Genomic DNA, 17,027 nt, shown 5'->3' on the forward strand with positions numbered 1-17,027 from the left:
AACACATGGAAGCGATGAAGAAGGGGCGGTATTAAAAGTGCTGGTAGAGGAGGCAATTTCCCCGGTGAGGACGGCGGTATGAAGCGCAGTGGTGGAGGTGCAGGGACAAGGTGAGACACTGAAGGAAGTGGAAGAGGCATTATCGCAGCACAGTGATCAACTCGCCTCGATGGGGAAGGAGTTGCGGAGGGTAATAGAGACCAACAAGGGTCTGCGAGCCAAAATGGAAGACCTGGAAAACAGATGCAGGTGACAGAATCTGAGAATTGTGGGTCTGCCCAAAGGGGTGGAAGAAGTAAGGCCGACGGAGTATTTTGCCACGATGTTGGCGAAGCTATTGGGGGAGGGGGATGACCCCTCCCAATATGAACTGGATCGGGCTCATCTTTCGTGGAGGCCTATACCAAAGGCGAGTGAGCCGCCAAGAGTGTTTCCGTAGTGGGTGTTTCCGTAGGTATAGCGTGAAGGAGAAAATCCTGTGCTGGGCAAAGTGGGTGGTGCATTGGGTTGGAGCTGGTATATGCATATATCAGGACTATACGGTGGAGCTGGCGAGGAGGCGGGCTGCCTTCAGCCGGGTGAAGAAGGCACTGTACATCAGTAAGGTGCATTGCGGCATAGTGTACCCAGTTAAGTTGAGGGTGACCTACAAATCCAAGGACTTTTATTTTGGTACGACGGAAGCAGCGGAGGAGTTTGCGAAGGCAGAAGGACTGTGTCAGAATTGAGAACTGGTCGTATACCGATGTAGCCTCATGTAACTTTATTTTTTACTGTGTGTTGGTGTATGTACTAAATGAGTCGACGTGTATATATTTGGACAAGGGAAGAGATGGGACTTTCATTTGCAATGATGGTTCTTTGGGGCAGGGGTTGTGTGCTAAAGGGGATTTCTTGGTTTTCCTGGGACTGGGCAAGGGGGAAGGAGACCTGGGCGGGAATCTCCACGCTGGCCGGTTTAAGCCGACCAGTGAACAGGAGTGAGGTCGGAGGACGGGCTGCGGCCATCAGTGACTGGTAGAAGAGGTTTCGGTGAGTGTAGCCGGGGTGAAAACTTGGGGGAAGGAACCGAGGTTGGGTGGAGGAGTTACAAGAGGAAGTGGAGGTGAGGAGTCTGGGGGGGGTGTCTACAATTCATGGGTGTCATTCACTGTACTCTTTCGGGGATTGGATGGCACTGAATATTAGTGGGAGGGGGGAAGTTGGAGTAATGTCCAAAGTGCTGAACACACGGGTGGTGCCGAGTCCAGAGATAGTCAAAAGACCCGGGAGTCCAGGGGTCAAAAGAGGCCGACGTCTTGGCCTTTGCCTCCCTAGTAGCCCAGAGACGGATTTTATTAATGTGGAGGGACTCGAAGCCCCCGAGTGCAGAGACTTGGGTTAACGACGTGGCTGGGTTTCTCAGCCTCGAGAAAGTAAAGTTTGCATAATGAGGGTCTACACTAGGGTTCTCTCTGAGGTGGCAGCCGTTCACCGACTTTCACGGGGAAAATTAAAATGTCAGCGGCAGCAGCAATCCGTAGGGGGAGGGGAGGTGGGGGGGAGGCGGTGGGTGAGCGCTCCATTGGGATGGTGTGGGACGACTGAGTCGTGTGGGGTAATGTCTATTTAATTGTTATTGCATATTCTCTTTTTGCACTATGTTAATGTTCACTCTTTTGTTTTGTTATTGTTACTACTGATTTATTATGAAAAATTCTGCAAAACCTTAATGAAATTATTTTTTTTTACAATAACTGACCACCTACATATTTTCCCCCCACTCCAACAACATCAGAGGCACCAATGAGAGAAACAAAACACTGAAACTGGTGGTCTCCAGGATACGTGATCCGTCTGTATCTTCATAGGTGACAAGCAAGGATTTCTTAATCCTAAACTTACAAAAGAAAAACATTACACCAATAGATCTAATGGGGGTGGTGGCGGGGGAGTTCCTAATGAGGACTTATAAGCTATACCAACCACCTCCATACCAAACCACCTACCTGCCACCTTGCAGTGATGCACATCTATAAATAAATTGAAGGGTATCAGAAAATGTACTCCAAGTGTAAAAGCATGGATTACAGCACATTTACAAAAAATACAGGTAAATACTGCACAACCCTTGTATCATACAGCCATTTCAGCACGATTTTCACAGGATAACCTCTGTGCTTAAAAATCATACACCCTTGTCAGGATAAAAGACAATAACACAAAACTAGGAGTAAAATCACATGGCAGTAAAGCTCAGGATTAATGATGAAGTGCAGGATAATATAACCATCCACAGAGCTTGGAAAGGCTACAGCCATGACCGGTCCATCGAGCAGCAGTCAGGACCATCCAGAGTTTCATCAAAGCCTCCACACTTCTGCCATGTCATTGTCCCGGAGCCCCATTAAAGCAACACCTAGGCCCCGACGGGTGGCGAAGATCTATCATGTTCAGCTGCCTCCAACTTTCTCGACTAACACAGAGGACAAGACAAAGACAGAACAGTGGAGGGAGTCTCCAATTTACCCGAGGCCGCAAAGAGCGGATACAACGTGCTCCGTCGAACTTGTAACGCCCAACATTCAAATTAAGACTGTAAAAACATGGCAACCAGTTCTCAAATTTGGCCAGCAATTCATCCCACCTCCTCACTGAAGACCGGCCCCATCTTCCCGAGTCCATCAGAACGCTCAACATGCCAAACAGCAAGATTTGTAGGGACGTAAGGCGAACCCCCACCGAGGAAACTGCCATATCGACTGACAGGATTGTCTTCTCCGTATCATCCATTCTCTTTAAAATATTTTGCAATTCATTCATTGATGTGTGCACCAATAATTTGTGCTGGGAAGCTGAGACCATTGTCCGCAACATCACTCTCAGTGGCAGCCATCATATCGACGGCAGCAGCATCGCTGAAGCATAGGCCTGTCCACCAACGAAACCGCCGCTGCGAACTGTCTTCCACCCCAGCCATCTCCGATCACTTCAATCAACTAAAGATTTTCTTGACTTAACTCGGCTCCCCTGCCAAAATTTAACCAGCTTTTTCCAGGAACATAACACAGACCATATACATCAGGATCAAATAATTATGGGTGGTGCATCAGGATTAAAAAAAGGAATCGCTTCTCGGCCTTTTGGCTAAGATCAAGTGTAGTATCTGCTCTGCCTTTTGACTCGGATCTGGTATGTCTCTCTTGTGGGGACCTTGAATTGGATTCAATTTGAATTTGAATTGGTTTTTGGAGCAGGCAAGGAGATGGATTAGGGGTTCGCCCATGTCCACATTCTGAGCCCTGGCTTTGTAACTCAGAAAAGGTAATTAAAAAAAAAAAAAGATTTTAAAAAGGATTAACAGCTGAGTGGTGCCAGAGCTTGCAAAAATGCAACTGCTCCAGCGTTCATATTAAGTGACCCCCAAAAGTCACTTTATACTAGATTACTGCAGAAATGTACTTGTCTCACTAACGTGATATTCTTATTTATTTGGACCAAGCTGAATGTTAATCTCAATTTTCAAAATACTAATCATCACCTTGTATGCATTTTGTATCTCTTCATTTTTTCTGTTCTGTTTGCACCCACAGTACAAAGTTTTGTCTGTTTTACCTGGATCGGGAATGGGTATTTCAGTAACTACCCCATACACGCAAAAGGTAAATAATTTCTTCCTTTGGATATGGTTTGGTCTTTCAGATATTCAGCTTTAAAGTAAAATATGAAAATTCCACTCAAATTCAAGGTGTTCTTGTATCCGACCAAGAACCTCTTCTCAAAAATCCTTCAGAGGAGACTTCAACTAGTTATATACTCCCGGGATGCGCAAAATAATGGTATTAGTCTTACGAGGTCACAAAAAACCCTCTTAGCACAGCAAAATAATGGTGTGCATAGCTGTACAAGATTTGGTACTCTCTTGCACAGGGTAATAACATGAGATTATTCTCCATTTATCTTTTTTTTCTGTACAATGATAACAGGATAAATAGAGCACGGCATCTGATTCTGTTATACAGGGCATGATTGCTTTTCAGCAAATAATCCAATATATACAATTGGGTTACACTGAAAGGTAGAAACGTTGCATATATTCTGTGATCTAATTCTATTCCTTTGAACCCAGAACATTAATTATTTTTCTCTTTTTTTTTAGCCACTGGTATTCGGTGCTATGTTACACCGGGATGAAGCCTTTGAAGCAATAAACTCTCAATATACCAAAATAGCATCCAGTGCATCCAGTAATGAAACTTAACAATGCACTTACAATAAGACAGAATTCATGTGTACAATAACCTGGAAATGAACAGTTAGACAAGAACCTCCATTACCTGTTTGATATTTGTGATGGATTTTGTACTTAATTGGAATAGATGGTTTCTAATCTGTATATTTTTAACTTGCTGTTTAGTTATTTTACATTTATTGGTGAGAGTTCTCCACAAAAGTGCTGTTACTTTCATAGTAATCCCTGCACAGTCAGCACTTTTGGCATTTGTTTACAAACATTTTAAATGTTAGGCTAAATTGGGGTAGGAATGAATTGAGAACAGTTTTTAAAATGAAAGTAAGATTAAAAATTTGGAGTCAAAAACTTGTAAAATCTGAATGCCAAGATTGTATACTTTTCAGTGTCCGTTTCAGATGGCAAGAGTATTGTTTGAGGTAATTATCCTGTCAGAAGGATCTAGTAAACTAACTGAAGTGAGTATGTTGCACCCTAAACCTGACAACTGGACATTATAGATATTTAAGCAATTGTTGAGAACATGCATACATTGTGATGTGATTGGTTAAACATTAGCATGAAAGAGTCGGAGTATAATATAGTCACTTCTACATATATCACAAACCACTTCAGTAATAATCTCATCCAGTGTTTCATGGCAGTAAAATGTAATTACTAAAGCATTTTTAAAAAACTCTGTTGCATGTTAATGACCTATTCATGTTAATTTCTCCGGATTGAAGATTCCAACTCCACCCCTTCCACAGGCTTTGCATAGATATCACAATGCACATGTGTGGAAAGGTTAGTGTTTGCACAGCTCTTTCCACTGGCAAGAGATTGAATATTGCACCTATGTCATTTAATGCACAATATTTTGTATTTTTCTTCATGCTAATGCCTTTCCAAAAAGGCTAGTTCTTCGTAGATTTTCCAGACGTTGCAAAAAAAAGACTTGAGGTTTATCTGACTCCATTTTGTTTTCTTGTGTAAGAGCCTGGTTGTCCATATCCACTACATTAGTGCTGTTTTCTCTTGCCGCTTTTTAAAAAAGTTGCACCATTGTCAAATTTATATCCAAGGCTTTATCAGCACCCCATTCATTGGGTTACACATCGTGGGTCACACATAGAAGTGGTATCAAATGACACATTCCAATATTCCTCCTCTCCCTTTGCAAAAGAAAAGGTGTTTGTTCGGTGTCCTTTCTTTAGAGAACCAATTTTGGGAAATCACAAACATGTGCCCATGTTCTTCCACTCAATGGTATGGTTCAAAGGTACAATGACTGAAGATTCCTATACATTTGTTCCTTTCTCTTTCCTTTTTTCTTGCTGTCAGTGTTCAGGAGTCTATCAGCATTGAACTTTGTCTCCTCAAATGTCTCCATCACAAAAAATTGGCATGTTGAAGATGTCATATGTTCGCAAATCCCATTCCTTTCTGGCATTTGGTAGATTATTTCCACAATTTCAGAAATGTTACGCAGCAGCTGCTCCCTGCCGATTGCACACATTTAACCAATTCAAAAGCCATCGTCTTGTACTCAGCCCAGTCAGAATGTAAATATGTAACGACTGGCAACTCCAAAGGAAGAACCTTCTGAGATCAGTAAAGCTGACAGTTACCAATTCTTAAGGTGTTCTGACTCACCTTATTTGTCCAATTGGTACTGGAATTTATACTATACATGAAGATACCCAAAACGCGCTGAACATTTGTGGTTTATTAATATAACTTATACATGTACCAATTTCTTAGATCTGTTCAAGGTTCAGTTTGTCACAACTTCTGATTTGACACCGCTGAAACAGCAAACGTTGGAATACAAATTGTAGGTTTGTGATGTATAGTTTCCTGAAGTGCAAACATTTGCCAAGCTCTCTGCATCTTTAGTTTACTGTTAATGTGGGTATGTTTACTGAGGGCTAATTTTTCAGCTTTTGGATTAGAAGTCTATTTGTTGGTTTGGGTCCCTTGTAGGACACAAGCTAGCAACTATTTAAAGTTTTAAGTTAAAAATAATGGAAACTCTTTGTAAAAAAACACACAACTGGTAGTTTTTAACTAAGGCAATTTATTTTCTTAATATCCCTAATCATGAAAAAGCAGTTGCCATTCTTGATAACCATATATTGACTGTCTCCATATTGAAAGATGTGCATAATTGTTTTTGGTATCATGTAAAACCTTTGGTGTAAAGAAAGCAGAAAATATTAATAGATCCAGGAAATGTAACAACTCTATAAAATTTGCAAGCTTCGCATCATGTTTATTGTAAAAAGAAAACAAAGTCTTGTAAAAAGTCACGTAATTTTTTTATTTGAAATAAATGGTTCTATAAAAAACCCCACTTGTATTTTGGTTCTGTAATGTACACTAGCATCTATAGTTCAGTTACCACTTGTTATAGCTATTGAGTGCCTATACATTTTAAGCATGCATTGTTGATGGGTTTTTTTTTGTAAAATATTTTTACTCTACATTTTCAAATTTTCTCAAAATTTACACTCCACCCACAAGCAGTAAATGGTAACCAATACAAAGTCAATTCCCTTATCTAAAACAACGATCCCATCCTCCCACCACCCCCAAACAATGACCTCCCCGGCAATATAAGCATCAAATAAAACAAACCCTCCCACGGCGGGACAATCAAAGGAGAAAAAAACAAAGAAAAGGAATCAGGGATTGCCTATGGTCACGGTTGACCTATAGAGTTCACCCCCAACATTCAATGCCATCCAATCCCTGAAAGAGTACCGTACATGACACCCACGCATTGCGAGCCCTCTCTTTCCCCCCCCCCCCCCCCCCCCCCCCCTCTGACTCCTCTCCTCCACTTCCTTTTACAAAACTCCTCCTCCCAACTTCTGTTCCTTCCCCACAACTTTCCACCCCAGCTAGACTCATCAGGCTCTGTTCTGCCGGGCTCCAATGGCCGCAGCCCCCCCCCCACCTCACTCCCGTTTACTGGCCGGCTTAAACCGGCCAGCGTGGCGGCCCCCGCCCGGGTCTCTTTCCTCTTTGCCCAGTCCCAGGAAAACCAAAAACTCCCCTTTAGCACACAGACCCCGCATACACACCCAAGCCCCAGAGAACCATCATTGCAAGCAAAAGTCCCATCTTCCCTTGACCAAGTATATACGTTAGCTCATTGAGCACATACACCAACCGCAGTGAAAAAATACAGTTACATGAGGCTACGTCGATACATGTCCACTTCTCAATTCAGCCACAGTCCTTCTGCCTTCACAAGCTCCTCCGCTGCTTCCGCCATCCCGAAATAAAAGTCCTTGGATTTGTAGGTCACCCTCAACTTAGCTGGGTACACTATGCCGCAATGCACCTTACTGATGTACAGTACCTTCTTCACCCGGCTGAAGGCAGCCCGCCTCCTCGCCAGCTCCACCGTATTGTCCTGATATATGCGTATACCAGCTCCAACCCTCTGCACCACCCGCTTCTGCTTTGCCCAGCACAGGGCATTCTCCTTCACGCTGTACTTACGAAAGCACAAAGTTACTACTCTCGACGGCTCACCCTCCTTTGGTACAGGCCTCCACGACCGGTGAGCCCGATCCAGTTCATATCGGGAGGGGTCATCCCCCGCCTCGGGCCTTCCACTCCTTCGGGAAGACCCACAATCCTCAGATTCTGTCGCCTGGATCTGTTTTCCAAGTCATCCATTTTGGCTCGCAGATCCTTGTTGATCTCTATCACCTACTGCATCTCCTTCCCCATCAAGGTAATTTAATCACTGTGCTGCAATAATGTCTCTTCCACTTCCTTCAGCGCCTCGCCATGCTCCCGCACCTCTGCTACTGCGCTCAATACCGCCGCCCTCACCGGGGCAATCGCCTCCTCCACCAGCACTTTGAATACTGTCCTTGTTTCATTCCTCATCGCCTCCATGTGCTTTGTGAACTGCCTTTCAAGTTCAGCGGCCATTACCTTAGTAATTTCTTCAGCCATGGGCAATGTGGCCTCCCCTGGTGCCCCAGCCTCCACTTTCCTTGCCGTCCCCGTGGTGACCTTTCCGGTCCCTGACGGACTTTCAGCTGCTTTTTTCACAGCCTTTGTTTACTTGTTTTTGAGATTTCTCTTCGCTGTGCCTTCTCCCTGCTTTTGCCGCCTCTGTAGCCCCTGGGACCGGGCGTTAATCCCTGAAAATGCTGTTCCCGAACGGGAGCCCTCCAATGTGCGGCTGCCTCCCGCCCGCCGTCACCGGGAGTCTGCACCGTTGATGGTTGTGGGTATTATGGAAATCCTTATATTTTTAAAATTTGACCGCTGTTGTTAAATCTTCACCTACAAAGTGAAATTGCAATTGTCCATAGACACTGGATGAGGAGAAATGAAATGATCACTGAGCACTGCTTCTTCAATTGGACTTTTCATTTTAGGGGAGTTGGTGGTCCAGTGGTATTGACACTGAACTGATAATCCAGAGGCCCAGATCAATGCTTTGGGACATGGGTTCAAAACCCACCATGGCAGCTGGTGAAATCAAAATTCAATAAATCAACCTAGATTATAAAGTTAGCCTCAGTACTGGTGGCCATAACAACTATCATTGATTGTTGTAAAAAAAAAAATCTGGTTCACTAATGTCCTTTTTGGGAAGGAAATCTGCCATCCTGACCCAGTTTGACTCCAGACCCACAGTATAATGTGGTTGACCATTGGGGATGGGCAATAAAGTGATAACTTCATGGAATCATAGAATTCCTCCAGTGCAGAAGGTGGCCATTCTGCCCATCGAGTAATGCCATGAAATAAATCTCATGAAATATATATATTTTAAATCGTTCAAGTTCCTTATATCTGCTTCAATTTATATTCATTTTGAACTACAGGCTTAATTGCCAATACCTCATTTTGTTGGCTGCAGATACTGTCTGTACATGCCAAAATATTTTATTTTCCCCTATAGTATAATTTTGCAGTAAGTAGTTAAGTGTTTTTTAATTCAGTACTCTGAGACAATTTTAATGAACTTTCATTTGGTGATCAACGCACACCTGCTCCATAAATAGCATTGAACTAACTGAGGATTCATTTGCCAGACATCTGCAAGCTTGCTAAACAAAACTTGTCCAACCAGTTGAAAGTAGTAATCAACATAACTTTGAACATTAACTAGATAGAGAGAACTGTTGGATTGAGATCAGAAGTAGTAACGATCAAACTCTACAGTGGTCTGTTTAGCTTATGTCTTGTGTCCTATGTCCGCTTCTCGTCACTGAGACACATGGGAAATATTCAAGTGCTGGAAGCCATGCAGAGAAGGACCACAATGTTGATTCCTGATACTAGGGGTTCGGAATGGCTGCCTGCCCTTAGGCCTATTGAGGCCCTTTACTGCTCCCTTTGTAGAAGTCAATATTTTTCCTGTCTTTTGAGGGTGGTAGAAAGACTCAACAAAGTTAGTTCCGACAAAATAAGTAGTCTTTATTTACGAAAAGACTGCATGCAGTATTAGCTGCAACTTGAGTTCAGAGAGCAGTTGTTACCCACTGCTAATTCCTCCTCAAGTCCGCGCCTGCACAGAAAATCAGTTCAGTATTTATACATTATCGTTATCAGCATTGCGTGACTACGGCTTAGTCAGGAATTCGATCAGAGGTAGAAACATAAGCAATGTCCTAAAACCGGCACAACCTGCTGACCTCAAAGGACTCTTTGTCTCATCACTCATACCATTACCTTGTCCTTTGATAGAACATTAAAAGGTCGGTGACTCCTTCATCCCTGACCTTATCTTGCCTTACTCATGGAGCCCTGGGTCATGAGGAGTTAACCTTATCAGAAGTTACAGAGGTCAGAAAATTTGGAATAGCTTGACCTTCTCTGATCTTATTCATGCTTTAAGTTATGCGGAGTCAGCCTTATCAGTCTTACAGGGATCTGGCATATTGGAATGGCTAGGTCAGATTTTCTTACATTGTACCAAGAGTTGACCAGTTTTCCCATCATGCCATTACTTAATTCGTACAACATCACATTCCCTCCTTTTGTCATATCATGACAACTAGTTAAATAGGTATATCCATGACTCGATTGAAAATGCATTTACACAAGAAACGAAGCAAACCTATACCTCGTAGTAGTTGGTAGCATGAAGGCCTTAAAGATTCAATCAAATAACCCATGACCCAACCATCCTCACCAAGCCGGCAGGTTATAGTCGTGAAATTCACTGCCAATCTCTTAAATTTGATCGGCCTGACTCTTAATGTGGTCGGCCAGGCTAGTGGTATTTTCAGAGCCATCTGGAATATAAGTACAGCACTCCTGACCTACACGAGTGCACGTTCCTCCCTGCGAGGCTAACAGATAATCCAAAGCCAGTCGATTTTTGTAATGCCACGGTCCGGACAGCCACCAGCTCAGCAGAGACCTTGGCCAGTGCCTGCCCAGTTTCCCTGCCTTCTGCTGCCGTTACGTTCGGCAGTTGTTCCCATGCTTTTTTTTTTTAATTTTTAGATTACCCAATTATTTTTTCCAATTAAGGGGCAATTTAGCGTGGCCAATCCACCTACTCTGCACATTTTTGGGTTGTGGGGGCGAAACCCACGCAGACACGGGGAGAACGTGCAAACTCCACACGGACAGTGACCCAGCGCCGGGATCGAACCTGGGACCTCAGCGCCGTGAGGCGGTTGTGCTAACCACTAGGCCACCGTGCTGCCCTAATTGCTCCAATGCTGATGCCATTTGGATCAGTTCATTGGCTGCCTTGCCCGTTCCATACAATGGAAAGGTCATCATGAAGAGCTGTTATGTTTTAGTAATAGTCTTTTTGGCTCGGGTAGTGCTTAAGGGAGGGTAGGTGACGCATTTGTGGTATGACATATCCCAGATAGCAGGATCCTGTCCAATCAATAGGGAGCTACGGCCGCATATGAAATATGTTCCATTATAGGCCGAAGAATCATCAGCTAATGTCATCCAGGAGGTTGGGGATGTCTGTCCCCATTAACTATTACAGGTTATATTCCATACCCTGGACCAATCACAGTTAAACATGCCCTTGTTGGATATGCCTGTCAGTCAACTGTAAGGTTGCACCTACTATGCCCCATCAACTTTCCTTTCCCTGATTTACTAAAACACATGGAACCTTGGACATTATTCGAGTGGATGGCGAGGGAGGATGGAGTCAAGCATGATTATAAGCAGGCTGATACCAAGCCGAAAATCTAGTCATGTCATAGCCAGCAGATCTCCATATTTCCATATTTCCCCTGATCCCCGTTTGATTTTGTTGTAAAATCCAATCAACTGTCTCTGCGATACGAAAGGGGAGGGATTGGAGAGGTATTCCTTCCCTCGAATGGACGGGCATGTGGGTACAAACCCAACACTTGCTTACATTCAATTTTTCAGCATAAAGATATGACATATATAAATAGGTATTGGCATGCAGTTCCCTAGTAGTTCACATTTTACTACCGAGTGGCCATTAAGGCCAAATAGTCCAGAGAGTCCAAAAATTATAATGAAGATCTTCATCCTGTGTTCGCGTCTGGGTTGGAGACTATCTTCTTGCAATCGGATAGATGTATCCAACTTGAACGTCCTTCAAGCTTGACAGAAGTCGGTGTAGTCAGTAGTACTTGAAAAGGTCCGCTCACATAGGAGAGAAGTGGGGGGCTCGATGGAGGCTCCGTTAAGGGGGAACCATAGGTTCGTCCCGGGGAACATTGATGGGGGATTTCAGGGTTGGCACAGAGTGGGCATCAGACAGCTGAGGGACCTGTTTATTGATGGGAGGTTTGCGAGCCTGGGGGAGTTGGAGGAGAAATTTGTGCTCCCCCCGGGGAACATGTTCAGGTATCTGCAGGTAAAGGCATTTGCCAGGCGGCAGGTGGAGGGATTCCCTTCGCTTCCCGCGAGGGGGGTGAGCGACAGGGTGCTTTCGGGGGTTTGGGTCGGAGAGGGGAAGATATCTGATATCTACAAGGTTATACAGGAGGCGGAGGAACGTCAGTAGAGGAGCTGAAAGCTAAGTGGGAGGGGGAACTGGGGCAACAGATCGAAGACGGGACATGGGCTGATGCCCTGGAGAGGGTTAATTCTTCCTCCTCGTGTGCGCGGCTTAGCCTCATCCAATTCAAGGTGCTGCACCGGGCCCACATGACTGGGACGAGGATGAGTAGGTTCTTTGGGGGTGAAGACAGGTGTGTCAGGTGCTCGGGGAGTCCAGCGAACCATGCCCATATGTTCTGGGCATGCCCGGCACTGGAGGAGTTCTGGAAGGAGGTGGCGAGGACGGTGTCAAGGGTGAAGCCAGGATGGGGACTCGCGATTTTTGGGGTTGGGGTGGAGCCGGGAGTGCAGGAGGCGAAAGAGGCCGGTGTGCTGGCCTTTGCGTCCCTAGTAGCCCGGCGAAGGATCTTGCTACAATGGAAGGATGCGAGGCCCCCAAGCGTGGAGACCTGGATCAATGACATGGCGGGTTTCATTAAACTAGAGAAGGTCAAATTCGCCCTGAGAGGGTCGGAACAAGGGTTCTTTAGGCGGTGGCAGCCTTTTCTCGACTTTCTGGCTCAACGATAGGGTACAGGGACAGTAGCAGCAGCAACCCGGGGGGAAGGGGGAGGGACAAGGGGGAGGGACAAGGGGGGGGGGGCGGACAATGATTATGTTTGTTTATTTAATTTAAATTTATTTTTAAGTTCTTTTGTTGTTCATGGGGGGTGGGGGGATGTGATACATACTGTCTGGGGGTGTTACAGTTGTTATGGGTTATTTTGTTGCATTTCATTGTTTGTCGTTATGTTTTATATTTTCTGTAAAAAATTTCAATAAAAATTATATTTAAAAAAAAAAGAAAAGGTCCGCTCCAGCATTGTCCTAGTTTCTTTCTATCCCAGTTCTTCACCAATACATCTGCATTCAATCACTGGATAGTGAGGGATGGCTGTCCCTGCTGTCACTGGGAGATGTGCCTCTTTCACCTGTGAGTGAAGAAACTTCAAAGAAAGTGTTAATTGATTCAAATAGTTCTGCATTTGTTCCCCCATCACATGGAGGTCTACACCCTCCAGGGGTTTTTCATGGGCATCCCAGGGAGTCTTCACTGGCCGACCATAGACTATCTCTGCAGCTGACAGTCCGGTCCGCGAATGTGGAGTCACCCGCATGTGAAACAGTGCCAAGGGTAATAGCTTTAGCCAATTTAACCCAGTTTCTTCAGTTAATTTAGATAATTTTTCTTTTAAGGTCCCATTGGCTCTTTCCACAATTCCAGCTTCCTGCGGGTGATACGCGCAGTGCAGTTGCTGTGTAATTAGGAGTGCTTCGCACAATTCGGTACTGATCCGAGCCACAAAATGTGGTCCATTGTCTGAGCTCACCATTTTGGGTACCCCAAAACGGGGAATAACTTCGGTTAACAATTTCACCACCGTATGCAGTACAATTCGTGGTGGGGAAGGCTTCAATCCATTTACTAAGCACATCAATTATTACTAGACAATATTTATAGCACTGTACTTTTGTTAATTCAATAAAATCAAGCTGTATAAAGGCAAAAGGGTTATCTGGCAAGGGAGTGGTTCCTGGAGGGAATTTAATGCCTTTACCCTTATTATTTCTCATGCAAATGAGGCATCGATCCAGCCGTGTTTGCGCTGCTGTATTCAAGTCTGGGTGCCACCAAGTTTTTAGGAGTAGCTGTACCATTCCCTCCTTACCAAGATGGGTACAAGAATGCAAATAATGAATAAGTACCGGCAATAAAGAATCCGGAATACAAACTTGACCAACTGGAGTAAGCCAGAGGTCCCGTGTCAAGGAGTGCTCAGAATCAGAGGCGTCCCTCTGTAAATTTTGAACCTCAGTTATCTCTGACATGCCCTTCATTCCTCATGCAGGTACCTGATGTAGAGCCTGATTAGCCCCATTGGGCACAATCAAAGAGGCTGATGCAGCCGCCACCTTAGCAGCTGAATCATCACGGGCATTCCCTAATTGCGCAGCACATTTAATAATTGCCAATTGACGAGGAAGTTGAACAGCATCGAGGAGATTTTTAACCCAAAGAGCATTTTGAATGGGAGCTCCCGCAGAGGTGAGAAAACCTCGTTATTGCCGGAGGCGGCCAAAATCTTGGGTTACGCCAAAGTCATACCTAGAATCGGTATAAACATTTGCACTTTTATCTGCGGCCAAAGTACACGCTCGAATAAGGGCGAATAGCTCGGCTTTTTGTGCAGAGTCAGGGGTCTGGAAGGCAGCTGCTTCCCAAACTTCAGTGTCTGTATCCTGACTGTGGGATACCAGTGAGAGAAATGGGGGAACTGCCATCGACATAAAAAATGAGGTCTGGGTTTTCAATAGTCCGATCCGTTAAATCCGGGCGAGGCGCGGTAAGGAAGTGATTCCTAAGCAAACAATTGTGCGGTGGGTCAGCAAGGTTATCGGGGGACTGCTTGAGGAACACAGCAATATTTAAGGTAGAACAGTAATGAAAAGAGAGGTAGGGGTTCTGCAATAGTGAAACCTCGTAGCGGCTCAAGCGAGCTTGAGTCGGATGCTGGGTTTGCTGAGACGTTAGAAGAACCACAATAGAGTGCAAGGTATGCACTTGTACTGGCCGGTGAAGGGTCAGATTAGAGGCCGCCTGCGTTAACAAATGTACAGCCGTAAGAATTTGGGTGCAGGGAGGTAGGCCGCAAGCTACAGGGTCCAATTTAGTAGAATAGTAGGCGACCGGGCGACGCCGGTCACCGTGCTCTTGTGTCAGAACACCAGTGGCACATTCATCAAGAACATTAACGTACAACTGAAAGGGTCTGTCATACATAGGTTGTCCTAGTGCCGGGGCGGCAGCCAGGGCGTTTTTGAGAGTAACAAAAGATTGCTTTGCTGAATCGGGTAGTTCAAACTTAAGAGGAGCATTTTGAGAGGAGTAAGGAGTAAGTTCTTTAGTATGGATAGTAACATTCGGAATCCATTGTCTGCAAAAGTTCACCAGTCCTAAAAAGGCTCTCACTTGCTTGGGCGAGGTAGGAAATGGGGTCTGCAATATAGGATTTGTGGTTAATGTATAAATACTGTTAATTCACCAGTGTACTGTATTACATTATACTATGTTATTAACCCTGTGGGCTCCATCTATGGGCCATTGTGTGGCTTAACCCACCGGGGGAGATGTTGGAGCATGTACGGGCTCCGCCCATGGTTCCGCCGTTTAGAGGAAGTATAAGAGCAGCTGACCTGCAGGACCGCCTTCAGTATTTTACCGGTCGCAGGCAGGCAAAGTTTTAAGCTGATTAAAACCACTGTTTACTTTGACACATGTCTTCGAGTGAATTGATGGTCGCATCAGGATTAATACATTCCTGGTAAGGGAACGATCAGTAGCACTTATTAGGACACCCAAAAATTTGACCTGCCGTTGGCCTTGATGAAACTTAGTGGGCGGGATCACATATCCCCACGAATGGAGACGGGTGAGCAGGTAAACGGTGTCACGCTGGTTAGTGACGAAGTCAGGGCTGGCAAGGAGTAAATCGTCAACATATTGGATGATGGTGGACCCCCCAGAGGGTGCTAATGTCGCTAACTGGGAGTGCAGTGCCTGTGAGAAAAGGGTTGGAGAATGAATAAAGCCCTGTGGGAGCCTAGTCAAAGTGTACTGGTTGCCCTTAAATGTAAAGGCAAACAAATACTATGATTCAGGGGCAAGGGGTATTGCAAAAAATCCACAAGGGTAAAAACAGTCGCTTCAGGTGGGACATTACTAAGAATTGTAGCTGGGTTTGGGACTATAGGATGTAAGGGTTCCACGATCTGATTAATACGTCGGAGGTCTTGGACCAAACGGCATTCGAACGGTCTACCTATTTTAGGAACCGGAAGAATCGGGGTGTTACAGGGTGATTGGCATGGTACCAAAATTCCCTGTTGAAGAAAAAATTGGATTATGACCGAGACTCCTTCTTCAGCCTCGGAGCGTAAAGGGTACTGTGAAATGGAGGGCAAGGGCATATCAGGCTTGACTTTAATAACGACGGGCGGTACATTGGAGAGACCCACTTTGTGTCTGGAAGCCACCCATAAATCTGCGGGGACTTCCGAAATCGGAGACTGGACTGATCGATGGTGGTGCAGTGCACCAGTTAGACAGAATGGTTGGTGAAAAAATTCTAAAGTGCCCTCAGGGAAGGTTTGACGTCCAGTAAAGGAAGGATCAGCCTTCCCTCGTAGGGCAGCTACCAAAAATCCCAAGGATTTGGCACTGTAGCCCTCATTTACAGTAAGTCACGTGGGATGCCACGGATCCCGACTGATGCCAGAGTCCGTGTGGTACCTCAACAAGAAAGGCAGAATCTTCTTTTCCCTCAGCGAGGCCAACAAAGGACACGGGTTGTAGAGTGTCAAGGGCCTTTCGGTAAATGTTCTCCAACTCAGTCGAGCATCCCGTATGATCGTAGCAAAGAGTTACATGTGGATTAGGAATATCTAAGGGGGGGGGGGGGGGGCTGGCGTTGCCCAACCTCTCGGGGTATTACTGGGCGGCCAACGTGTCGATGGTGCGTAAGTGGGTGATGGAGGGGGAGGGGGCAGCATGGAAACGGATGGAGAGAGCGTCCTGTGGGGATACAAGCCTGGGGGCCCTGGTAACGGCGCCGTGGCCGCTCCCTCCCACGAGGTATACCACAAGTCCGGTGGTGGCGGCTACCCTCAAGATTTGGGGGCAGTGGAGGCGACATAGGGGAGAAGTGGGGGGCTCGATGGAGGCTCCGTTAAGGGGGAACCATAGGTTCGTCCCAGGGAACATGGATAGGGGATTTCGGGG

At 45.4% G+C, this 17,027-nt stretch overlaps 1 protein-coding gene and 1 pseudogene across 7 annotated transcripts in view; both read left to right on the plus strand.

Moving 5' to 3' along the window:
* Positions 1-6,561, plus strand: part of gramd4a (GRAM domain containing 4a) — a 233,247-nt gene extending 226,686 nt beyond the window's left edge. For 5 of the 7 annotated variants that reach the window (XM_038811399.1, XM_038811397.1, XM_038811398.1 and 2 more), the window contains 2 exons: positions 3,573-3,641; positions 4,139-6,561. In XM_038811399.1, the coding sequence (XP_038667327.1) occupies positions 3,573-3,641; positions 4,139-4,240 (171 nt within the window). In that variant the 3' untranslated portion in view covers positions 4,241-6,561. The remainder of the gene's footprint in view (positions 1-3,572; positions 3,642-4,138) is intronic. The other 2 variants (XM_038811396.1, XM_038811394.1) reach the window with 1 other exon arrangement.
* Positions 3,107-3,308, plus strand: LOC119974037 (annotated as a pseudogene).
* Positions 6,562-17,027: the final 10,466 nt, after the last annotated feature.

Source organism: Scyliorhinus canicula, chromosome 11, assembly GCF_902713615.1.
Source record: "Scyliorhinus canicula chromosome 11, sScyCan1.1, whole genome shotgun sequence".
NCBI lineage: Eukaryota > Metazoa > Chordata > Chondrichthyes > Carcharhiniformes > Scyliorhinidae > Scyliorhinus > Scyliorhinus canicula.